This window comes from Parasteatoda tepidariorum, chromosome 3 (genome assembly GCF_043381705.1).
Source record: "Parasteatoda tepidariorum isolate YZ-2023 chromosome 3, CAS_Ptep_4.0, whole genome shotgun sequence".
NCBI classification, from domain to species: Eukaryota; Metazoa; Arthropoda; class Arachnida; order Araneae; family Theridiidae; genus Parasteatoda; species Parasteatoda tepidariorum.
The window spans coordinates 42,377,260-42,404,099 of NC_092206.1; the positions used below are offsets into that span (position 1 = coordinate 42,377,260).

Below are 26,840 nucleotides of genomic sequence, written 5' to 3' on the forward strand. Positions count from 1 at the left end.
CGGGAATTTATAAATTTTCCCATGATGCTCAGCTGCTTAATCAAAATCTGTATGCCATATTTTCCATCATTTTGTGTGTCACATCAATTTTACACACATTTATGTTAAACTTTTACCTTTATTAAAATATTTTCTACTTGTTCCTTTCAGTTACCTTTAAAGCGGACAAGTTATGTTATTGGAAACATCATGAAGTTGTTGTTTCAAAAAATAAATGTGATATGAAGATCATAATTTGAAACAAACAACTTCAAAGCTGCGAAAATTATGATTGGGAAAATATGATATCCGAATTAGTTTCTATACTTTGAGAATTATCTAAGTTGAATGGTTACTATAACTAATTTCAATGTCTTGCGTTGTGCAATAAGTGCAATTCTTTCTTTTCAACTCCAATAACAAAGGAGTCATTTCGAACCATAGTCATGTTTATGTTTCAATATATCTTTTAGCTCAGTAGCTGTCTTCATTTTTTGAATTTTCACGTTTTGACACTTACTGACTTTTCCTTTTTCAGCAGTTTATTTGCTAGAAGTTCAATAAAAAATACAACTACCTGCCACTAATGATACTAGAATATTATTAACATCTAAAAATGTACTCAAACAAAAATATAATTTTTTTTAAAATATCCTTGCAAGAAAAACTACTTATAAATAAGATGTAAACTTTATTGATTCTACTATTAACTCCAAGGATGTTCTTAACTTCTCTAAAAGAAAATATTTACATTAATTATTAGGAAAAAAATTGGATCTGGAAATTCGGATTTTTTACTAATAATATTTTGTTAATTTTCTAGCATAGTATCTACTCTTGACTTTACAGTTAACCCAATAAACACAAACGTATTTCTTCACTATAGCTTTTTATTTCGATTGAAAATATCTGCCTTTCATATTAGTTATATGATCTTCAATATGCGTGTAAAACAAAATGGTTTTTTATTTTTATATTTGCATATGACTTATGTGCTCATTACAAAATACCCTTTATAAGCCTTAATCAAGTGTAAGAAAATTTTGCTCAAATCAAAGAAAAAAAATTATAAACTTAAGTTCATTGCAAAAAAATGCTTCGATGTTGTATTAAGTAAAAATCCTAACTCCTCCCAGTCTACACATGTGTACTGTGAGTTGATTTGACTAGGTCTCTTAGCTGAGCTTTGTAATGTGTTCACACACCTGCGTACATGGGTACAACAATAAATTAATGAATAAATTAAAGAAATAGATTCATCCGGGGTCATGGTGGCATTTGAAGCATCTACCTTTATGATTGCATATTAGAATGTTGAGACAGCCCTGATGCGGTAATTTTATTTACCCTACTGTAGTATTTGTTTAATAACAGTTAAGCTACTGATTTAGTTCAGCCTTTGTTGCACGCCGGTAATTAAATTAGTAATTAGATTAAATATAAGAACTTAGTTGTCTCTGCAAGGCAACACTTTTGTTAGTAGTCGTTTGTAAATAAAGGTAGGGTTTTGGGAGAGAATGATTGGTACTATCAAACAGTGTCTGCGGAAGACCCTTGGTAAAGCTTGTTTAGACACTACCGGTCTGATCACGGTTCTATGGGATATCGAAGCCGCCGTGAACAGCAGACCAATTGTTCATGAATATGCTATTACAGACGTTCCGGACGAAGCACTGACACCCTTTTACTTTCTGATGGGAAAACGACTCACAATTATCCCTTCTGGCTCATCGAGTTCAGATTCTGATTTAACACGCATATGGAGAAGTCGTCAACATTTAATGGACTCCTCTTGGAAAAGATGGCAGAGGGAGTATTTGATGGACTTGAGAACATTTCACTACGGGAAGAACCCACCTAATGGAACTAAAATCCGGGTCAGAGATGTGGTCGTGTTGCTGGAGGACGTCAAACCTCGGCACACCTGGAGGAAAGCACGCGTCGAGTCAGTGATCTTAGGCAGTGACAACAAAGCCCGTACATGCATACTGCGAGTAAATGAAGGGACAATTTCCCGACCCGTGCAGCAATTCATCACCCTGGAGGTCGACCCGGGCGGGGAGGATGTTGCAAGCGGGTAATTAAATTAGTAATTAGATTAAATAAAAGAACTTAGTTGTCTCTGCATGGCAACTCTTTTGTTAGCAGTCGTTTGTAAATAAAGGTAGATGGTGCTCTTTCAAAATATACTGAAGTTGTGTTTTAATTACGTTTACGTGAAATAACAGCCTTGTTCAGGTATTTGCACATCTACAAGTGTATTTTTTTTTATAGTTTTAAATGTTTATAGATGTTAACTGACAGCTTACATAGAAAAAAAAAACACTGATAAAAAATAAAGTTTTCAAATGTTTACTGCCCTGTTAAAATTACCTAATCATGCAGCTATTAATACTTAACAGCATAGTGATAAAGACCATGTTTTATTGCTAATTTGACAAAAAATTCATTACCAAGGCATTTTGGTAACAATTACCTGGTTTTTTGATGTTCCCATAGAGCCAAAAACACGGTTAATTTCACCATATTCTGGTAGTTTTGACCATATTTTTTCAGTGTAGATACGAAACGGTGATGAGAGTTTATATTATTTACTAATTACATTACAACACATGGTTTTAAGGTAATTGAAATCGGGAAAGTATAGAAAAAGAAAAGATGTGAATTTCTGGAATTTAATATAGAGCAATTGTAGTTCTTCCATTATTACCACTTACTGTTGGCCACAAAATCAAGTGGATGGTGGAATATAATGTGCAGATATGTGTAGATATGCAGTCCATATCATTCAAAAATATTTTATATCACGTTAGACCGTTAAAATAGACACCTTTACAAGTATTTGTGACACTTTATTAAATTTTTAAAAAAATCTTTCAGCGACACATGAGCTAAAAGGTTCATTTATGATTCTTAATCTGAGTTAACAGTTCTAGAGTAATTTTTTAATGAAATACTAGAGTTTTTAAAAGGTAAATTTGCTAAGAAGAAAAGTAAAGAGTTGCATATATATATATATTTTAAAATTAACTTTCATTTCTTCATTAACTTTTATTTACCATTTAATTTTTATGATTTTAAAATAAATTGCCATAAGATTCTGGAAACTCCTGGTATGAATAAGTGGAAAAATTTGCCGAATGTGTGAATAACATGTGAGGAACAGATTATTTTGTCTCATCATCCGTTATAAAGTACTTAACGCTGAGAAATTCTTTTAGGCAGCGAAACGAAGGAAAATCACTTGGTGTAAATTCTTAATTGTTCAGTGGGTAGCCGGATTGTTTCCTTCCGAAAGCATTAAATAGAATTTGAATGTCAATGGAAAAAAAGTATCTGGAATTTTCATGTTGTTACAAAACTCATGAGACCCCCTAGCTTATTCTGTGTTGTCGAATCACCGACCATAAGTAAACCATAACACAAGCCGTATTTTTTAACTGGTGGGCTGATAAATTATTTTAAACATTTTGTACCTATACCCTACACTTTATACTGCAATAACACCCATGAAAATTGCGTTGTTTAACGAGGAAGACATACCAGGAAAAGGTACCCATACGCGTTACAGCGCTCAAGCAATATTCAATTAATTTCGAGAAGCTACAGTGATTTGAATCTTAAATTCCAAATAACTCATGTAAAAAACCTTTCAACCAATCATTATATGAGAATTATACTCTTCTTAATTCAAAAAAAATCATGTCGATCAATCAAAATCAGGTGATTCCAATGTTAAGTTCCAAATAACTCTAGTATAAATTCTTTTATACAATCATTATAAAGGAATTATACTCAGTTTAATTAAAGCAATTGCAAAAATAGTATTACTTTACTTAAATTACAAAAATAGTATTACTTTACTTAAATTACAAAAATAATTTCAACTATAACAACGGATCAATTTACAGTATAGATTGCCATTGCGACCTATCTGAAAGCTGAATGCCATCTGGTGACAATATGTGTAGTCCATTTCAAACCACTTACTTTTCTATGCGTTAGGTTGTCTCCATGTTTCAAAGAACAGTAAATGTTTAATTTCATTTCAACTTTTATATTCTGTACTTGTATTTTTCCTTGTGAGTGGTATATGTGCTCTATCTTATGCGTATCAATAAGGAGCTAGTCGAAATCCTAATTTCTAGCCAGAACAGTTACAAAACCATGTTTTACCGAAAGCAGATTATAAATAACTAAAATATTTATAATTTCGAATTAATAAAAAATGGGTAATATTTTTTTGAAAAAAAAAATAACATACACTACTGGCCATTAAAATTGCTACACCAGGAAGACGACACACCACGAAAGTGAAATTTGCTGGATGGATAAAGTATGTTGTGATATGCAAATGATTAGCTTATCAGCGCATTCATGCAAAGCAGGCAACGGTAGTAGCACCTACAATGTGTATAAAGTAAGAGATTTTACAGTAAGTTTCTGATACAGAAATATAATTTCAGGGTTGTTCTTAGGGTAAAAAAGATTTTGTTACGCTTCGTGTAAGAAGGAGAAATCCCTACCAACACGTGTCTGAGTTTGATCGAATTCGAATTGTGGACTAACGAGATTGCGGTTAATCATACCGAAGTATTGCTGCTCGCGTTGATCGAAACCCCATGATTGTTAGCAGAATATGGAATCGATGGGTTCATGAAGGTCTTATGGAACGCCGTGCATTATCTCAGCGGAGCTCATCACTAACAGCCGAGAAGACTTACATATTATCCGCATGGCTTTAAGGGATCGTACAACAGCGTCACGAACCCTGAGTCAACAAATGGGGACATTTGCAAGACAAAAAGTGTCTGTACGAACAGTTCGACGACGTTTGCAGCAGCATTGACTGTCAGTCCCTGGCTTCCCTTGACGCTGCATCACAGGCAGAAGCGCATCCATTAGTGTGATCGACGACAAACCTGGATGCAGGAAAGGCAAGATGTCGTTTTTTTAGACGAATCCATGTTCTGTATACAGCATTAAGATGGTCTTTTCCGTGTTTGGAAACATCGTGGAGAACGCCCATTGTCAGCTTGCATTCGACTTCGTCATACTGGCCCCTCACCTGAACTAATGGCATGATGCGCCATTGGATACACGTCTCGATCACCTCTTGTTCACATTGGTGGCACTTTGAACAGCAGCCATTACATTTCTAATGTGTTAGGGCTAGTTGTTCTTTCTTATCTTCGAGGCCTCCATAATGCTACGTTTCAGCAAGACAATGCACGACCGCATGTTGCCAGCACTGTCCTGACTTTCCCTGACACAGAACATGTTCGCTTCTTGCCATGACCAGCACGTCTTCCTGATCTGTCCCCAATTGAAAACGTCTGGTCAATGGTTGCCAAATGACTGGCACGCCATAACTCGTCAGTCACTACTGTCAATAAATTGTGGCATAGTGTTGAAGCTGCATGGAATGCTATACCCGTCCATGCTATCCAATCTCAGTTCATCTCGATGCCCTGGAGAATAACTCTTGTTATAGCTTCTAGGGGAGGCTGCTCTGAGTACTGATTTCTCAGGATCTATACATCCAAATATCCTAAACATTTAATCACTTGTTCCTCCAACTATAGTGTATGTGCCGATAAACATCACTCTGTTATTTGCATTCCTTCCTGGTGTAGCAATTTAAATAGCCAGCAGTGTATTATTACACTGAAATAACTGCATTATTGCTTTCTTTATTAAACACCTCTTTCGCTTCAAAAATAAATAAGTTGGAAATAACAGTCGATATGCTTTAAGTTCTCAAAAATAGGTTTCCCTTTTTCAAGTCTCGGCAGACGTGAGTGAGAAGAAACATAAATGATTTGAAATATAAAATACAAAGCTGCCAACAAAAAATTTAAAAATAAAGGTGAGAAATGAAACTAGAAAAACTACAGAAGACGAAACAGAGCAAAAGAAAATTATCAAAAAAACAAACGAAAAAAAGCATTTTCCAAGAGGGGAAAATTAGAGAGAAATACATTTCTACACGCTATAAAGAGGTGGGGATGAACTAACGTTTATAATAAGGGAATCAACATTCGTATGACTAAAACAAGGTTCTATGTCCTCAAGATGAGCTGACGTGATGGGGGGGGGATACTATTGAAATTGTTGAATTTGAATTTATGTCCAGGATTCCAGCAAGAAACTGGAAATCCAAAAAATTCAGCAATTGATGATCTCTTGTATTTTCGATAACAAACATATCTATAGTGTTCTTTTAGTCTAAATTTTAAAATGAATCTAGTTAGCTTGATGACGCCCGGTGATTGAGTGGTAGTGCTTCCCGCTGTCGTGCCACAGGTCCCTGGTTCGATCCTCGGGCCGGGCAAGGTTCGCTCAGCCTTTCATCCCTTCAGTGGGTCGATAAATGAGTACCAAGCATGCTTGGGAATAAACACTGGGGGTCCCGCGTTCGGTTGACCACCTGATCGGAACATCTGCTCCTGCACCCCAGAGCACAAGGTTAAGAAAACTGAGATGGGCACAGTTTGTCTTGACCCTCTTGGGTTGCTTTTAGTTTAGTTAGCTTAGTTTAGTAGCCACTGAGTTTAGTTTAGTTTAGTTAGCTTGATACAGTCAATATCGCACTGACAAGGAATGTGGTAAATGCCACAGCGACTATCAAAAATAATAGATAAAACTAACTTCTCATTCACGTCTAGCAAATCTTGATAATGGGTGCTTATTTGGGAATGTTTAAAACGTGTCGATTAATATTTTAAAATTCATTTATATTTATATTAAATTAAGTTTCTAATCAAGTAGTATCTTACCGCTCCAGTTTCCTTTCCATTATTACTCGTTTTGAAATAACAGTTATATTCATAATATTTAAAAATATAAGACAAATAAACTTCATAAAAAATAACATTTTAGCTAAACTAAATCTTCGAACATTGCTTTTACTAAGCAAGCCTGAGGCAAGTATACAGAACTCAGCTCGCAGTTAATCATTTAAAGCTGATGGAGATTCTAATTAGGTTTCGGATGTTTCAACAGATAACTCAAGAAACTAGAATGACTTAAATTTTGCCAAAGTTTCCGCTAATTAACTTAATTTTATGTCGTGAAGTGTTTTGAAAAGGAATTAAAAATAAATTAAATTATGCAGCCTATTTGTATGAGTTTCAAGATTTCAATAGATTCGGCAAATTTTCCAGAGTTCTTACATAATTATTAAGTATTAAGAATTTCTGAAATTGCACTGTTTATTGAGATATTTGATTATAAACTATTTTGGTGTAAGCCATAGATTCATCGAAATGCAAAATTAAATATATTTTTTATAATAAATTATTTTTGGATTTTTTATTTTGATTGAAATAATTTTTTTAATTTATTTTTTATGTTTTTATTATTTTTTATTAATACAGATTAAACTAACTGAAATCATAAATCTTTAAAACAACAAATATAATTTTGGATTCATATAGTGTAAACATTGTCTAAAACAACTCATATTGTTATATGATTCAATTTTTTTTAGGCAAATAAAAATATATGTTATACAGGTTTAATAGAATCTACGTGAATAGTTTACGAATACTCTTTCGAAGATTCTGAAGTTTCTTTTCGTAATTTTTGACATCCTTGTTAACATTTGCAGTAACAAACTATTTTCTTTTCGAATGAGCTTCTTTACAAAAAAAACACTTAAGAATTTTTGTATTACAAACTTCAAAAGAGTAAACATAAATATTGTTATTTATTCTTGCGTACTGTGGTTTCTTTGCAACGGTGCATATACGCTAACTAACTGAATATAACATAACATAACACATACTTTCTTTACGAAAAATATTTAGATCATAAAATCAACAACAGATATAAGATATTTCTAAGGAAAGGGGAATTATTTAAATTAATACTTTTGATACATTATTTTTACATGAAAGTTAATAAAGAATAATGAATATTATAAATTTTTGTGTACTGCAATGATTAATAGTAAAATCATTTTTGAAGTAATTACTCTATAAAAGATACGTAACGTAATAAAATAGATACGTAAAAAAATATATGAGATATTTTCGAAACCAATATTATCGTTTTGTCTGTCAGTAATTATTTTTTACATATGAGTATTTTTGAACGAAAACATTATTTTATGTTTCAAAAAGAGTCAGATGTAACAGAGTTTCATTTATTATCAGTAACTTATTTACTCTAATGACATATAATATTTAGATAATTAAATAAAATTAAGGGATCATTGTACAATAAATATGTATTATTATTTTGGGTAGTTCGCGGTAGAATAATTTATTTTTATATAAAGCTTATTAATTCCGAAAACATTTTTGACTTAATCTTATTATATATTTAAAATTTTTTTTATAAATTACGGACTTTTTATTATTTATTGTGACTTTATGACGAATTACTACTTACTTTTCTGCTTAATTCGAGAGTGTAATAAAATTTCACACTAAAAATCAGCATTAGTAAGACTAATGTTCAATTAAAATTCCACATGTATGCCTGAAATATCTTAAATGGGTATAACGTTCATAAAAATGAATAACATGAGTTCATAAAATGAATAAAATAGAAATCAAGAAAATAATTAATTTATATTCAAAAAACAAAAATTGTATAAAATTTACATTAAATACAGTTCACTCAATAAAATTTATTCACTGCATAAAATAATATTTTTTTCAATATGAAAATAGCCAGTTTCAATTTATATTCGATATAATTTGAAACTAAAAATAAATATAGCAGTATCTTTTTGATGTCTCAAACAGAAACATTTTTTTAAAAAAAATAATTGTTCTTAAATCACATAATGCTATATTGTTATATATTATAAAGCAATATTATGTATTAGCGCTAAATATTACTTATTAATATAATATATTAATAATTAAAAATAATAGACTTACATTAATACATAGTTTCTACTAGTTAAATCCCTTTTCAGTATCAAGAACGCTAGTTACAATTTTTATTTGATATAGTTTGGAAATGTTAATAGATACAGTAATATAATTTTTAAGTCGAAATACTTTATTCAAACAACTTACTTGTTATGTGGCTGTATTATATTTCAAAAATCTTTAAGTTATCATTTTTCATGAGTGAGAATTCACAGAATTTATTATTGCAACAAAAGCAACTTTACCGTAAACAATGAATTAATTAAATTTGACTGTGTTCTTATAAAGTAGAATATTTTTGAAAAATAAGCTAAATTTTTTTAAAGCTCTGGAGCAGTTTCTAATTTGAAAACAAAGCAGCCACAGACACATAACACGCTCTTTAGATTAGTTTTAAATATTAGAGCATAATAATTTAGGAAAAAAAAAGAAATATTATAAATATTTTATAAATATATTATGAATTTATTACTTCGAAATTTAGAGAAAATATTTTTCTAAAAAGTTGTTATTATTTAATAAGCATTTACAACTTTATAACAATAATATAATGTTGAAACCAAATTCAATCATATACAGCTAAATAATTTGTCAAATACTGTTCCGACGTGGTATTTACCCCTTTAAAAAAGAATGCTTTAATTTTCCATATAAGGGACTGTATTCTGCTTTTCTAAACTAATCAAAATGCAATAATTTTCAAATATTCAAATTATGTCTATCTATCTTGTATATATGTTACGGCGAATGACCGAAATCGGTGGTTTTTGACTTTCACCAGTGAATGTCGACAAACACCAAATACGTCGGTGAAAGATCGAATATTTCATTGCATTCTTGTACATTCGGACCCTCACCGGTGTATGTCAACAATCACATAGTCGCTTTGGTGAATGTCCGAAATATTTGTTATATCCAATTTTATATTAATTTATTAGCGGATATTATTATATTTATTTGATATATTTATATTTATTCTATATTTTAATACTTACTGACGACAGATTAGAAGAAACATCAGTGTTTGGAGTATCGGGCAAATATATATCGGGCAGTGGCACTTAACATTAAAAAATCATCAGTGTAGGGTATACCGGGCAAATGTATACTGGGCAGTGGCACTTCACCTTAAAAACATCAGTGTAGGGTATACCGGGCAAATGTAAATGTATGGCCTGATACTCCAAACACTGATGTTTCTTCTGATCTATCGTCAGTAAGTATTAAAATATCGAATAAATGTAATTATATCCACGAATAAATTCATATCAAATCAAATGTAATAAATATTTCGGACATACACCAAGCGACTACGTTAATGTTGACATTCAACGGTGAATTTCGGCATTCTCCAGATTTCGGTGTTTCACCGTAACATATATATTAATCGAAAAATGCCATTTGGTTTAGAAAGATTTAAAATGAATATCTTGTCTTTATTGTATGCACGTGAAAGAGTAAATTTTACTGAAAATAAATTTATTTTTATTAAAAAAGAAGAAAAATAGAATTGTACTTATGAACCTCATATAGATTATTAAAAAAGTGAAATCAAATGTTAAATGATATGAACCAAAAATTGTTTTATTTTAAAGGTTCAAATAGCTTTCAAATAATTTTGTAGGCATTATTAATATTTTCTTTAGAAAATTACATGGTTTTAAATTGCTTACAAATCTTCAAGGTAATTATTTCCTATATACATAGTCTAACGAAGCAAAAAACATTATTTAAATACTCAAGTATGAATTTAGTTCATAATCCGTCTAATTACATCTGTTTGTCTATCTGAGATATTTACAACATCAATTAATTGGTTATTCTAGTAAATATCATATGGAAATATCTTATTATTAATTTTACGAATATAAATAACCACCTACTTTAACTAATTAAGAGTATCAAGAAAAATATAATGATATTTCTTTTTTCCTTTCTATTAAATTCTTGTTTCAAGGCTTTAGACTTCTTTTAGAAAGGTCAATGTTTTTATTTAACTTTTTAATGAGACGCAGCAAAGCGTAACTAATTTCTTGTTAATTAATACTTACTTAAAAATATTCTTGGAAGTTTATGTATTTTTCAAACATTTTTTTCTCTAAAGATTAAGAGTAATAATTAAAGGCTTTTATTATACTATTCTTATTCTATTTCTGCTTTTAAAAAAGTACAGTGAAAATGAAAATAATACCTCATAAACGTCTGCATTAAGCATTTTGTTTTTCATGGTTTTTTGGGAGTCTTTTAACTGAAAGTGTTTTTATTGCTACTGCATAAATAACTTTTCCACTTATCGTTTCAATTTGCGCTTATTAAAATGTGCCTTATTACTTACAGTAAGGAGAGATAAAATAATTTCGACACAATAAATAATCGCTAATTACGATCAGTTTATATATGAAAACACAGAGATTATTTCATAAAAATTAGATCTCAATATTATTATGATATTCAAAATTTTTACTTTAAAAAAACGTAATAACCGTAAAAAAAGCAATTTTTTATAAATTGTGTTTCAGTTAAACAGTATGTAACTATAAATTATTATATAAATCTATTCATATAAAAATGAGTAGATTTATAATTTTACTGTGTACGACATTTGACCGAATGAAAAGATTTCGAAGAATTACGTTGCAATATCCATTGTTTAAGAGGAAAAATAATTATAAACAGTTTATTAGCGTAAATAGATTTTTTTAATATGTATAAAACTAAAATATACCTTTTTTAAGGATAACTATACCCTTTTTTCTTTTGACTTAGCTTATAATTCTTTTATTGAAGGAAAATTAGGGAATTGATTTTATGTATTTATTTAGCTTTAGAGTTTTGTTCTCCATCACTGTGGGCTGCTGGAAATCTTATTTTTAAACACAGTAAACGAGATACAAAGATAACTAAAATTTTAAAGCTTTTTTTTATGTAATCAAAGCAGTATTTATCTTTAAAAAATTAACGGTTTAAAAAATTGCACAAATTTCTAATTTGTTATTCATCTCGGCACAGTTTTTGATTTCATTTTGTTCTATGTAATGCTGTACAGTACACAGAATAAGAAAAATGTAATACCTGAATTAATGTGTGTACAATGAATGAATTTTTAATTACTATTATGCTTATTTAATTGTTTTATGGATTTATCTGAGTCATTTTTAAATTTCCAATTCGAAAGAGCTGAGTGACTGATTATTTTCAATGTTTTTATATTTTTAGTTTAAATCTGTAAAGTTTATAAAATAGGGTACCAATTTTCTACTTTATAATAAAAGTATTTTTGGTCATTAAGTTAATAAAAAAATATAAAAAAAATTATTAAAAATTATGTTTACATGCAAGTAACTTTTTAAAAACGAGTTAATTTTTTGAGTGCGAAATGTTTATGACTTTCTAAAATAGTTCAAGACATACTGGGAAGGAAACGCGAAACTTATTAACACATCAAAAGTTTCAAACGCACGCTTTCTTGCGGAACTTACGGGACCATATTTCCATACATATGATTACAACCCAATTTTTGATCAAAGCCATTGAAAAAATATTTATTTAGAGAATCTATGTTCTAATTTCTGATTTCGTAACTTAACCCTTAACGGAAAAATGACGCCTTGCAAGCGGTATGGCAGTTTTACTTACTGAATCCAATTTTGTGCTCATATTTGTTAAAATCATTTTATTATTTTTATTTTATTTACTGCTGTCATACTAACAATTGATTTTATTGTTATTTATTACATAATTGTAATTGATATATAGTTAATATGTAATTAATCATTATAATTTAACTGGAAATAATTCCGCACCAATAAGGGTAAAAATGACACCGCTCTTAATTGCCAATTTTAGCACATGAAACTCTAATTATCATATCATAGGTTATTCACGTGTTTTGATTTTAATTTTTCAAACTGCACATTAATAAAGCGGTTTTTTTCAACGAACTCGATGCATATCTTATTAAATAAAAGAACTGCAAGTGGGATAAGAACATGGGCTATATTACATAATTCAATTTAGAATTGTGTTAGGTCTAATAGTGAAAAACTTTTTCATACATTTATGGCATTTTGTTCAATAAAACACCACAGCATAGTTCAGATATGATTTAAAGAAACACCTACTATAACTTTTTAAAGTTCACTACTTTATTATATTTCAATAGCAAAATCCATTAATGTTCAAGTAGTAGGTTTATTTATTCTATTGGTTAATTTAAGATGATTTTCACTCACTTTGTTAAGAAACAAGTAGAGTATTTGTCAAAAAATGAATTAGCATTTTAAATAAGAAAGCTGATTTAATAAAAGATCCTACGTTTGGTCAAATGCGTGAATTTATAAATAAACTTATTTTAGATTTTAATTCTTGGGAACTTCCGATATAAAAACAATTTGGATTATTTGCAAGGAACCCTGCTAAACATGCATATACCTCTCTAAAGAATTTAGACAAAATAGAATGCTGCGAAATACTACTTCTCATAGAAGCTTTGAAAAATTAAAATAAATATACATTATCATTTCAAAAATATTTTTATTTGAATGATTTTTAATACGGATCATTTTAGACATAATTTAATAGTCAAACTTTCTCAAAAATTTGGCTTCAGAAGTCTCTTTTAGTATTTCGATTCGATAGTTCGACATTACTAAACTAATTCCAAGTAAGTTTTCAATTCCTTATTTCTTCAAAATTTCAACAAATATTACTAAAAATTAAGTTAAAAATGTTAAACTAACTACACTAAGAAAAAAACATGATCATATAACTACTAGAATATGTTAACATTTACCGTAGTTCAGGCTCTATGGGAACATCAGAGAACTCCATAATTTTTACCAAGGCACTTAGGTAAAAATTTTGCAAAATTTATAGTAAAATGTGATTTTATAATAGAAATTAAAAATAGTAGATGTGGTAAAATTTGGTAATTTCTTTAGGATACCTTAAAGTATAGCATAAGAACCATTTATTTGTTTAAAATTAATTTTTAGTTTCATATTTTACCCTAAATATGTGGTAAAAAGAACTGTAATTTTGAGAAACTGAATTTCAAGTAAACTAGAAATGTTATTATCATAAAGTACGGTGTGTTTACCAGATTTTTCCTTCCAGTAAAGCTATAATAAGTTAAAAGGATATCTGCAGATATTTTTCATTACTAATTGCAACAATATATCAGGAACAAGAACATTGCAAATTTTATTTTTTAAATCAATGCAACATACTATCTGAAAATGACCCAAAAGAGGAATTGCAACTGAATAGGTTTTATAAGATATTGAAACTTTCATAAAGTTATTGCATTCAACTTTTAATTATTTTCATAATTTGTAAAGTTGTTTTTTTCACTAAATAAGACCTTTTCAAATACTTTGCTCAGAACAATAATTTTTATTTCATAAATTGATAAAGGAAATCAAAAATAAGCAGTTTTACATTAATACAGATCATGACAAAATTTTAACAAAACTCTTCTGCATGCAATTCATCAAGGTTATCATTGAGACATCTCTAAAAGAAGGGAAAAAAAAAACAATTATTTCGCTTATTTTATATTTTTATTTTGGAAATGCTACATATTGCATACAAATGTAAAAAGAATAATTTAAAATGAACTCCCGATTACCTACATTAATCTAATTCTGCAAATTTTTGAATATAAATAATTTTTTAACAAAAAATAATAATTATTGAGTGATTTAAATTCAGTTTCTAAAATATAATTTTACAAAAGAAAATATTTTATTTGATTTCTAATCCCTTGGAATAATATTTAAAATTAATTTTAATTTTTTTTCCTGTTGAAATTACCTCATAAAATACTACCATCAATCCAACAAAGGAACGGGTAATACTTTGCTGTGTAGACTAAAGCCAAACACAACGCGTCTTAATTCGTGCTTTATTCTTGTTGTTCATGGCTTTAGTTTACCCCCATAGCCATTAATTAATTAAAAGTTAATTAGCTGAAGGTAATTAATTATAAAACACTTTGAATTGTAAGAAATATATTAGTTATGCGTGTTATATTATGTAAATAAATGATCCTAAATTCAGGGAATTTTATTGAGATAATTATGCGAGGAAAAAGTGTTTTTTGTTTTGTTTTCTGTTGCATGAGTTATTTATCAGATATTAGATATTTTCGTAACCTTAATTTATTGTTAATTATAATAATTTTATAGCATTTGGATGATGGTAAAGAATCAAGCCTAATTAAGTTAGAGTACATGGACACTTTGCGCAACCATCGAATATGAAAATATAATAAGGATTATGATAGCAGATATGAAATTTTTTATCATAGCTGATCAAAAATTATCAAATAAAAAAATTTATAAAATTGAAGGTAAAAAAAAAACTGATTTAAATAGTACACTGTAAAAATTTCCCGGATCAAAAAACATTATGGTATTTCCTGCCTCAAATGTCATTTTTATGGATAAAAATGGGTATTCAGGATGAGGCACCTATAAAGCAGGTACTTTATACCTTTATTTAATCCGGGATTTTTTACAGCATATGGCAGTATTTATGTTTTGCCATTTTTGAAAAAATACACCTTGCCGTGTAACAATTTCGTTTCTTTATAGATTTTAAAAGGAAGCCATGCTTTGAAAATGACCCACGCATAAATTTTTTCAACCAAATTTGCTTCATTTTCAATTTCCAGACACACAATCACTAGCTTAGCCTTACTCCCACTAAACTCATTATGTAAATAATAATTATTAACATTAAATATTAACATTAACGTTTTGAATTACTAATATAAGTTCCAGACAGCTGCATCAATGTTTAGATTTAATTTTGTGATTGACAAGTTTGACATTGTTTGTAGTGTATGAGACGAACCTACACAATGTTATATAAAAATGGTTAGGTTTTGATACAAAACAATTATAATTATTATGATTAGGTAGAAAAATAATGCTGGTTGTTTCGACAAACCTTTTAAAAGATGTATTCCATATAGACGTAAGATGAATACCTAATTACATACACTATCCTACAATAATGGAAGAGGCTTTTAGTTTTTGTAATTTTTTTGAGTACTTGGAAGACAATTTTGTAATTTCATATAAGTTTGGTAAATGCGATTTTTCATACTTTATAATAAAGTTTAAAGATTTTAGAGGTTTTAGGTAACAACAATAAATTACAAAAGAAAACAAATATTTTTGAACACTTTTAGATAGAAAAATCAAGCAATAAGCTTACAACTTGAACTAAATACTTTGGTTGTTATTTGCAATTACTGCATAACATTTCGCTAATCTAGCTTAAATATTTATGCTGGTATAAACAATTTTATTTAAAAAACTAGCTTTTTCCCTGTAAATTTAAAAATATTCAGTGAAGTTAAGCAAAATTTTTGAAGCAATTTAAAATAAATTACATAATTATTGTCCAAAAATTTGAAAAAAAAAATGAAAAATGCATAAAATATGAGCATTTAAGGGAATTATTTTGTACTGCGCTGAAAAAAATTATAATTATTTCTTCATAATTGTATAGTGAATCATATTTTGCAAGTAATGGAAAATTTTTGATTTAAACATCTTAAAAACGTAAAAAGTTTCAAGCAATTTTCTGAGTTGTTTTTGTATCTCTTAAAAGAAGGTTCGAAACGATACGGGTTTTCTACATACATAATTTTGCTCTTGCTATCCAGTTATTTACTATAGGGTAGTGTAATTTCTAATAATACATAATACAATTTGAGAAAATCCCTGATTCTTTAGAGCTTTCTTAAAAAGGACAAAAACTACTTCGATAATTGCTTGAAGCGTTTTACATTTTTAAGATATTCGAATCAGATTTTTTTCCCATTAGTTGCCAAATACGATTCACTAAAAAATTAAGAAAAAATCATCTTAAATTTTTCCGAGCATTCACTACACAAAAGAACTTCTTTAAATACTCATAACTTGTGCATTATTTTTAAAAAAAAAATCGAACTTTTAAAACAATAATTTTGTAATTAAATAAAAACTGCGGCAAGAAGTTTGCTTAATTTTACTGACTATTTTTAAAGTTGTAGCAAAAAATTAGTTTTTTTTATATAAAAATATTCATATCGGCATAAATATTTAAATAAGGATTAGAAAAATTGTATGCAGTCTCTGCAATTTACTACCAAAGTAATCGATAATCAATACGAGTTACAAGCTCATTGCATGATTTTCTTGCGTTGTGCCTTCAAAAATACTTGTTTTTTTTGTAATTTATTCTCGGTCTCTCAAACTTCTGAAAGCTTTAAACTTTATTGAAAAGTAGAAAAACTTGCATGAACTAAATACTTTTAAGTTTACAAAATAGTATTTTTTGAGAAATATAAAGAAATATCAAAAACTTAAAGAGTTTTTTCTATTATTGTAGGATAGGGTAAGGTGCACATTATTTCAAACAAAAACTGAGAATCCCTCGTAATGCAATAAAAAATAATGAAACTTACCATCACTTTTTCATATCGAGCACAATCATCGACAGTGGAGGGGTTAGCGCAAAATTCCTAAAAAAAAATAAATATCTATATATTGAATAAAGCATATATATAAAAACAAGATTTTGTAAGTGAAATATTGTAAAGAAGCTGTCATAAATACATTAAAGAATATCAAGTGTTGCATTGATAATTTATTGCAAATTAGAGAAGAGAAATAAATTAAAGAAAGTAAAATATATTATATCTAACAATGTGAAAAAAGTAAAACATATTATAGGATGAATAATTTAATATTATTTCTTCATCAACAAGCTATATTTAACAGATAATTTTAGTTATAAAATAGCACATTTTGTAATTTAAGAATGCGCACGTTTAAAAAATCTTATCAGACTTACTTTCAATACGATGTAGATCACTTCTGAATGCAAATCGTAACTTATAAAAAACGTCGGATTTAATTATCTGAAAATTTTTCGAAATAGTCTTTGAACTTTTAAAAGAATGCTTGGTATAAAAGAGAAATTTCCACAAAATTTTATTTGCATCATAAAACAATTCTAGTAACAAATGACAATATCCTAAAGAAAACATCCACATTATTATCAAAAAAATTAAATTTAATGTGGTTTTTGATAACTTTTCAAATAATATCCTCAACTGTCCTATCTCTTATGTTAAATATTTTTGTATACTGTTTAAAGGGGAACATACAAACATATGGATCTTTTTTTTAAATGACTTTTCTCATATTAATTTAAATTGCCCTTAACATTTCTCATTGTAGTTACAGATTTTAATAGCTGTTACTAAAGCTTTTTAAAACCATCCTTCACGGTTCTAAAACAAATTAAAAATATTTATAAGTACATTTAGAATGTGACGTTAGGCATAGTCAAACTATTACTTAAGAAGTTGCAAGTGTTTTTCTAAACTATATGAATACATACATTCATTTTATGGATCTACGCAATTTAATATTAATTTTTATGTGATGTTGATAACAATGATCAGTAGTAAGTTGTAACTTGACAAATATATTTTGATATTGGTTTGATACTCTAATATACTAAGAAATCAAGTAAAAAAATTTTTTCTTACGGAGTACTTATCTATACCTATTCGGCCAAGTTCAACAGCAATACGATTCTGAAATATAAAAAAAAAAGTAGTATAACTTACATGATGTTAAATCTGTAATTACCGAAAATATCGAAATACGTAAGATTGAACAAGAAGAATATAATATATAAGAGCTAACATGCATTTAACAACACATATTAGAACTACACATATTAGATATTAGATACAGATATTAGATAACAGATATACATTGTAAGCAAACGTACACATATCTCCGATTTCCGCCATTTTTTCTTCTTCAATTTATCTCTTTTGCATATTTGTGATTTTTATTATGTTTTTCATCGTGAGTTTTATTTTGATTTGTGATATTTATATATTTATATAATCGAATACTTGAATTCTTTTTTTTATTCTCTGCCATTGATCTGAAGATGGGAACAATTTATCCGAGAATTGCAAAAAAAAAATTTCTTCTAATTTTAATGTATTTCTGATTGTGAACAATATAGTAGCTAATTCGATTAGTGCAAGAACCAAATACAAATGTAAAATCAGCAATTTACTACATCCTCTATGCAAAAAATCGAGTGAAAGGGGAAACCATGTAAACTTACTACATTTTTTATATTTCATTTGTAAGTCTAAACTAAACTTGTTCTTCCGACCCAGTTTTCAATTCTTCTATCTGTTACAATGCAATAGGATTTTCTTTGAGAAACTTTTTTGATTATCTGATAAGTGTATATTGCTACCTTTTTACACAATTTTGTTTATAAATGTTATGTACTAAGTGTTTCCAAAACTGCCAAAGATTTGCAAATTTAGTTAGTAAAAAATGAAGGAGGATAAAATTTAAACGAAATTTTTAAATTTAATTTTAAAATTATATACCAAGTGTTATAGTTCTAATACTTGTAATAAGGATTTATTGTTGAAGTAGTTAGTGTCAAAATAAAAATAAAAATTACAAATCACGTTATCACTTTGCTTATGATGTTCCATGTTGCACCATCACATGTGGTCCACATGTTGTACCAGCAGTAAGGAAAAGGTTAAAAGACTATATTGCTCTGTTGCGGGGGAAAAACACTGCACGATTGTTGATTGTATCCAACAATCAATACTCCATCATTGCTCCCTAGCGGATAGTCGGGACTTAAAAAATTCCTATCTTAATCATCATAATCATCATAAAAATCCCAATCTTAATCATCATAATCATCATAAAAATCACAATCTTAATCATCATAATCATCATAAAAATCCTAATCTTAATCATCATAATTATCATAAAATCTCAATCTTCATCATCATAAAAAATCCCAATCTTAAGAGATTGAGAATTATAAATAATAAAATAATACAAATTGCAAATAAATAATGAATATCACCATGCCTCGCTATGCTTATAATTATTGTGAAGTAACCAACCGATTTTCTCACTCTTAATGTCTTTCTGTTTGGTGCTTTCAAAGCAATCATGTAAGATATATGAACTTGTTACGGCTATTAGAGATTACGTCTATCATAGATTAGCTTGCTCTGCTGCTGGAAAAAAAAAGACTGACCGACTGTGGATCGTGCCAGACAATCAATACTCCATCTGTGTTGTCTAACGGATACTGGGGTAAATTTCTAATATAAGTTCTAACATATTATTGTGAAGAAACCAACCAATTTTCTCACACTCAATTTTTTTCTGTTTGGTGCTTTCAAAGCAATCATGTAAGATAAATAAACTTGTTACGTCTATTAGAGATTACGTCTATCATAGATTAGCTTGTTCTGTTGCTGGGAAAAAAACACTGACTGATTGAGGATCGTGCCAGGCAATCAATACTCCATCTGTGTTGGCTAACGGATACTGGGGTAAATTTCTAATATAAGTTCTAACATATTAAATTGCATTTATTTGGAACGCTGCATGAGAACTAAATAAATTGCATTTATTTATTTCATAATGCCAATAAATGTTTTAATATCCTTCTTGCGTTATTCTGAATCTTCTAACTATGTTACAAAATTCCCCGCTTGTTTTCAGTTATGGAGTTTTTGATAATTTCTAATTCTTATGATATACATCACCTTACTTAGAAATATATCACGCAATTTTTAAATTTCTGTACATATGCTTCAATGTTTTGTTAATATTTTCTTTTCTTACCTGTAGATCTTTTTCCTGCTTACAAAATTTTACGCCAAACTCATCTAAATCTGAAGGATATTCAAATACTCCAGTTTCTGAGGCTTTTTTGGTAATTTCAATTCTCTCCTGTAAAGAAATGTAACAATATATGTTCAAAAAAATTTTACTTAAATTTGAATTGTGTGGTTCCTCGCATATTTTACAAAATCAGTTCCCTGACTTGGAGTTTTTGCAACTTGCTCCATGATTTTCTGACGATACATTTCAAAAACAAACAGAAAAAGTTTAATCTATTCTATATTTGAGAATAGATGTTCCTTTGTTGTCAAAATCAAATGATTTCGAGTTGAATTAAAACATTTTGAAAACAAACTTTTCATTCTAATGAAAAGTATTTCTCAACACTATACTGACAGTATTTTTTATTGTAACTCTTTCAGTAAAGTAAACATTTGAATTAAATATACATTTGGAAATTGAAAATTTGATATGCTCGTTGCAAAATAATCAAATCAAAATCAGTAAGAATGGTTCAAAATTTCAAAAAAAAATCATGGATTGTGAGATTTTAACTTCCATTTTTATTTAGCTGGTTTTTCTGTTGGTTAAATAAAGAATAATGATGCCACGTAAAAGCTATGAACTGTGTAGTTCATTGAACTGTGTAGCATTCATGATGCATTTCTAAATGAAAAGTATTTATTTTTGCGCTAATAAAAGACAAAGAGTGTACTTAAAAGAAATTACCTATAAGACGCTAAAGCTAATTACAATGATGTATAAACAGGGGTTATTGACTAATAAAGTGATAGAAAAAGTGTCATTAATCCTCTCCTTTAATATATACTTTTAAATTTTTGTAAAAAAATAAGCAACTAAAATGTATAGTGCATAAAACTATATAAGTGATCAAGATGATTAACTTTTCCTCTAATGATATTAAATCTAAACCTAAATATGCTAATAAATTAGTGCAGGTGATGTTTTAAGTTGAGAAATCAAACACAAAGACGTACTTAATATGCTTTACAGCATAAAGATTTTCAACAGATTTGGATTCGCGGTCCTCGAAATATGATTCGTAGCCTCAATATAAAAAAATATGGTCCCATTAGTTTGGGCAGAAAAGTAGTCGAAAGTTTGAATACCTTACTGTTATTTTCCCCTCTTGCTTAATTCACAATTTAATAGCGATTTTTTTTTATAAATTGTATTTAAAAACGATTAAAAAAATTACTTTATCCATAGAGAATTCTTTACAAAATTATTTTTATTTTTTCATATATTTATTTAATAATAATCGAAAAACATTTGTACTGTAAGTTATTTATTTTTACATCCTTTAAAGATGGTAATTTTAAATGACAAAATACAAAACATCAACGAAATTATTAGAATAGTATTCGAAAACTCAAATTTTAAATAAATGACTTGTTCTTAAAATTAGACAACTAAAAACTATTTGACCAATTTTACACAAATTTTCAATTTTATCCTTTAAACCATATGTACTGTGAAATGTAGTAGCCTTACAAGTCTTTAGTTTCTAATTATTCTTAAATTAATAAAAAAAATTATTATTAAAGAAAATTGTTCAAGTAAAATTATCATTGGATAAGTAATTTAGAAATAGAGAGATTAATTTTTTTGATTCCATTACAAAGTTTTCCAAACATTAAATTTAGGTTAACATTCCAATTATTAACCGACTGACTCCAATCATTAACCATTATTATCCAACTAAATTTAAATTATAACATTCCAAAAGGAGGGGTCCAAACTTTCCATTGCTTTCTTAAACAAATTATTGGAACTATATTTCCAATAATTTGATTGTGACTTCCCCCATATTTTGCGAATAAGGATTCCAAATCTGTGGAACAAAGCTTTTGTTCACGCAAAAGAAATACATTTTTGTGCCTGGCTACATTACTCAAAATACCGTCAGCACTAACTGGTTAGCTTATTTAATTTTCGGTAAAAGAACAGTTAACCTAAGGCGTGAAAAATCGATGATTAGATAAAAGCCTATTCATTATGTTTACTTTTTTACCACTTCTAATTCAGAATTTCAAATTAATGTTTTTGTTAAAAAATTAAATTTCTCCACATTGAAAAATCGTAAGTGATGCCAATGCAGCTGTTTTTTTAGGTTTTTAGTTTTACGTTACAGTTTCTTTTATTAAAAAATAGTTAGAAACTCTTAGAAACGGAAAATTGTGAAGATGTGGGAAAAAATGTTTTGGCAATTCGAGAAAATAAATAATTAATTTATTAAATAATTAATCTGGGAATAATTGAGAGATCGAGTTACGACCATCTAATGGTCTTAAGATTTCAGTATGCGATCGACTTTATTTTTGATCTTGAGGTCGTTGGAATATCTAAAATACCCAGTTTCCATCTTTTTCAGATGTCTCGAAAATAATGAAATGATCGAGTTTCGAATTTTTTAATTGAAACATGAAGAAATATACCACGGAAATAATTAAAATGTGGAAAATTCAGGTTTTGCTTGTGAATTTGTTATGTAGCTCTCCCACGAGACATTTTACTAAACAATTTCAGTACTTTTTGCAGACGTTTCCTCCTTTTTATTTTCTTTTAGATAATGACAACTTACCCATTGCAGTAAAAAAATCATTTATCTCTCGAGATCATTATTTGCATAACGCATGCTTGATTGATGTCAAATTTAATATAAAAGAAGAGAGAGAGCAGTAGATAGAGTATTACAGAAAGAGAGGCAGAGGCAGAGAGAAAGAGGCACAAAGACACAGACACAGAGAGAGAGACAACAAAAATTTTAACATTTATTAAATGCAAGAAGACATTTTAAAAAGTATAAATGCCATCCTATGTCTAAAATCTCTCAAATTTTTAAATCTTTATGCTATTTATTTATTATTGTTATTATTGCATTGCATATGTAATATTCATTGAATTTTGTTTTTTACTTTTTTAACCAATGTTAATTTTTAGATACAATTACACTATGGTATTAAGCTTACTTCTCATCCTTGATATTACTTGGCAAAATATTGTCAAACAATTGTATTTTGAATATTATTTGAGTATATCAGGTGCTAACAGGGATTTTTCCATGGATTTATTTAATTTTTAATTGAAATAAATAAATGAAAAAAAAAGTTTCTTACTTTTTCAGGCACTGATGCATAACAACTGCGTATTTTTGCATAAATTGCGTCATCTAAAAAATAAATTTAGCATTTTAAAACAATTTTTAAATTACTCTTCCACTTAGTTATTTAAATAATGACAGCATAAGTCCAAGATTAGCCTACTATTTTTGGAACATCTGCGTCTTGACCATAAAAATTGGTGTCAAATTACTGTAAAGTGGCTGTACGCTGCAAGACGAAACCACTTTAAGCCCGAGCTGGTAAGAAACTGCAGAGTGAGTGTTTAATTTCGAAAAATGCATGATTAAGAAGATGGAGGGAAAGGAAATTGAACAATCGTAAAGCGCCTCATGCATCATCCAACCATTGCCTAGCATATAGCCCCATATTTCTGGGTTCTCTCATTTGGTGGCCATTGCCTCGTAATTTTGACGTCCTTTTTCTCTTCGTAAATTTATTTAGAAGACGTGGACAGCACCAGAGCTGGTGCGTACCCCTATCTTAGACATTCAGATACAGCATAATAGTACACCTTGTGGTATATACAAGTCGGTTTCTTTGCCGACTGCCAGAATTGAACTCACAGGCCCCAACTCCTAACAATGATGACAATCCTCTCAATAAATTAAAAAGTAAAACAGCTTCAATTATTTTGCTTTTAATTCTTGATTTAAGTTTTAAAAAATTAAATGAATATTAAGAATACATGGTTTCAGTAAATTTATAAGCTCTCTTAAAAATTGAATTTATAAAATAATAACAATACCGTTTTCTAGAACTTACCTTAAAAACATTTATTTACTAGCTACCATACTCAAACAGATTTAACACTCTCTCGAAATTTCCTCTTCACTACTTGTTTATACATGCTAGGACGTTTTGTTAGCATGGCATTTCAATAATTAAAAAGAAAATAAAGCATAAAAACTATTAGTATAGATGTTTTGCCTCTTAAGCAGTTAATCTTAATACAAAGAGAACCCTCTAGATTGGTGAAATATTTATGAAAAATAACCAAAGATTTAATTCACTTTCCCAACCAGGTATGACAGAACCTAAATTTAAACAAGAATTGAAAATAAATAATTATATAGGGTTACTAGATGCTCTTAAAATCCAATTGAAGAAGAAAATAATAAAAATCTAAATATTATATTTCGATCAAAAGATAAGATATTAATGGAGTGTGAGAGTGGGGTAAATTGTAACAGGGTGCGATTGTAACAGAGCAAAAATTTCGAGTATCGGTTTCTAGATTTAGTTCCTAGGTGGTGCACAAGGTGCATTTAATAAATCTACATGTACACGCCTGCTGGCAACCATTTTTATGTACTTTTGAAAGAGTTACATCACAAAAGATAATCCCACGCTACGTAAGTACTTTTTTTGGTATTAGAATATTATATTGTAACAAAGTAATTTTGTTTAAACAAATAAAAATTATTAACCGAATATGTAAGTGGACACCTTAATTAACATTTCAAAAAAAAATTTGTTTTGTTAATTAACTGGCATGTTTTTAACAAATGAAGGTGAAATGACTTCTTGGGGACGATCGTAACAATAAGTAAAGGGACGACTGTAGCAGCTGGAAATAAATAATCTTATGTTTACAAACAATTAAAAATATATCACAACTATGATAATATGTATAATTAACTATGTTTTAGTTGAATTTATGAGCTGTTACAATTGAACCTGTAAGTGAGGACAATTGTAACAAGTACACGACTGTCAAAAATTGTTAATAACTAATAAAATAACATTTAAAATAAGGTTTTTATTTTTTTTCTTGTAAAGGATAGTCTACTTTACTCGTCTGTCAATCAATACTAATAATATATTGGATTTTCTGTTAGTTAAAAATAGTTAAGTAAAAAATGTCACAATTGACCCCACTCTCCCTTATATATAGGATTCAATTCAAACTACATAAAGTTATTTTTATTGCAACATTCTGAATTTGACCTCAAAATATACTTCCAATTTTTTGAGCAAAATTATTTGATATTTTCCAAATGAAATATATTTAAGATTTTATTTCAAGCAATAATTTTAAATCGAACTTCGTAAATACAAAATTCAATCAATCTAGTTCAAAAGAAAAACGAAAGCACACATTATATACGTGTATGTAATTTTTTAAATTGAAAATTAGTGAAATTTCAAGTATGCGTTATGTTGCGCATGTTTTTTTTCTTTTTTTTTTGAAAAGTCCGCATTGAATCCTATACCTCAAAGTATGAATTACGCTTCTCAAATTTAAACAGAAAAATTACCCAGATTTTGATTCTGAGTATAGCAGAAATATATAGATAAAAATACCTGCTTTGCACACTCCCCATTTCCAGCAAGGCATATAATAGTCTTTTGCAAATTCTAGCATCATTCCGTATTCAAAACAAGCTATAATGATGAGTAGTAATTTAATTGAAATCATTGCGGAAGCAATTAAGTCGTCAATCACAATGTCAATGTCAATGTGAACTGCGTTATGAATGACAGCCTTATTAAATAGCAAACGTAATTTGGTATTGCGTACAAATCATAAACAAAAACAAATATTTATAGTTGCTTTGATCTATCCTGTTTAAAAAATAATTTTTTACTCAAATATTATAAATAAATGCTTCGAGTTTTCCTAGCACGGAAACAACAACCTTTAGAATTAAGACTTGAAAAAGAAAACTGAGCTTTTATGATAACTTTCCTTTTGATTTGCACAGCTTACTTTAATAGTAATATAATCCAATGTGAACAAATAATTTAAAAGACAATATATAATATAAAACGCGAAATATTTTCCGTCTCAATGCATCAACACAATGGATGTCGTGGATAAAATGCATTTTCCGTATTTCTTATACTTTTCATATTTATAGTTTAAGCTTTTTTTACTAATTCAGTTCTTTTTTTTCTCCGTAACTTACCCATTTAAAATCATATAACAAAAGATAGTTTAGTATAACAGTTTTCTGTATGCATAAGCTGAACGTGCGTAAATTTACCGTCAATAAATTCTGGTTATCTTTATATAACTTATAAATGGATGGCGCAATGTGTGACATAATATTTTCATAGCAAACAAAACTTTTATGCATATTTTAAGGAACTGAATTGGAATACGTAACTTATTTTGGGACAAC

At 28.5% G+C, this 26,840-nt stretch overlaps 2 protein-coding genes across 2 annotated transcripts; one reads left to right on the forward strand and one right to left on the reverse strand.

Annotated features, from left to right (window-relative positions):
• The first annotated feature begins 1,496 nt into the window (after positions 1 to 1,496).
• LOC139425246 (uncharacterized) lies at positions 1,497 to 2,060 on the forward strand. The gene has a single exon (XM_071179191.1). It carries the CDS (start codon positions 1,497 to 1,499, stop codon positions 2,058 to 2,060), a length of 564 nt encoding a protein of 187 aa, XP_071035292.1.
• A 12,152-nt stretch (positions 2,061 to 14,212) lies between these two features.
• LOC107452867 (uncharacterized) lies at positions 14,213 to 26,491 on the reverse strand. Its single transcript, XM_016069487.3, has 6 exons — positions 26,020 to 26,491; positions 23,710 to 23,762; positions 20,570 to 20,677; positions 18,421 to 18,468; positions 17,329 to 17,385; positions 14,213 to 14,381 (listed from the first exon to the last, which is right to left on the reverse strand). The coding sequence occupies exons 1-6, from the start codon at positions 26,132 to 26,134 to the stop codon at positions 14,331 to 14,333; spliced, it is 432 nt and encodes a 143-aa protein (XP_015924973.1). The 5' UTR covers positions 26,135 to 26,491; the 3' UTR covers positions 14,213 to 14,330.
• Positions 26,492 to 26,840: the final 349 nt, after the last annotated feature.

Coding starts and splice junctions, on each gene's coding strand:
- LOC107452867 (XM_016069487.3), bottom strand. CDS start 26,134: ATGATTTCAATTAAATTACTACTCATCATTATAGCTTGTTTTGAATAC. Junction 20,678..23,709: donor ATGCATCAGTGCCTGAAAAA/GTAAGAAACTTT, acceptor ATTTCTTTACAG/GAGAGAATTGAAATTACCAA. Junction 14,382..17,328: donor CTCGATATGAAAAAGTGATG/GTAAGTTTCATT, acceptor CCCTTCTTTTAG/AGATGTCTCAATGATAACCT.
- LOC139425246 (XM_071179191.1), top strand. CDS start 1,497: ATGATTGGTACTATCAAACAGTGTCTGCGGAAGACCCTTGGTAAAGCT.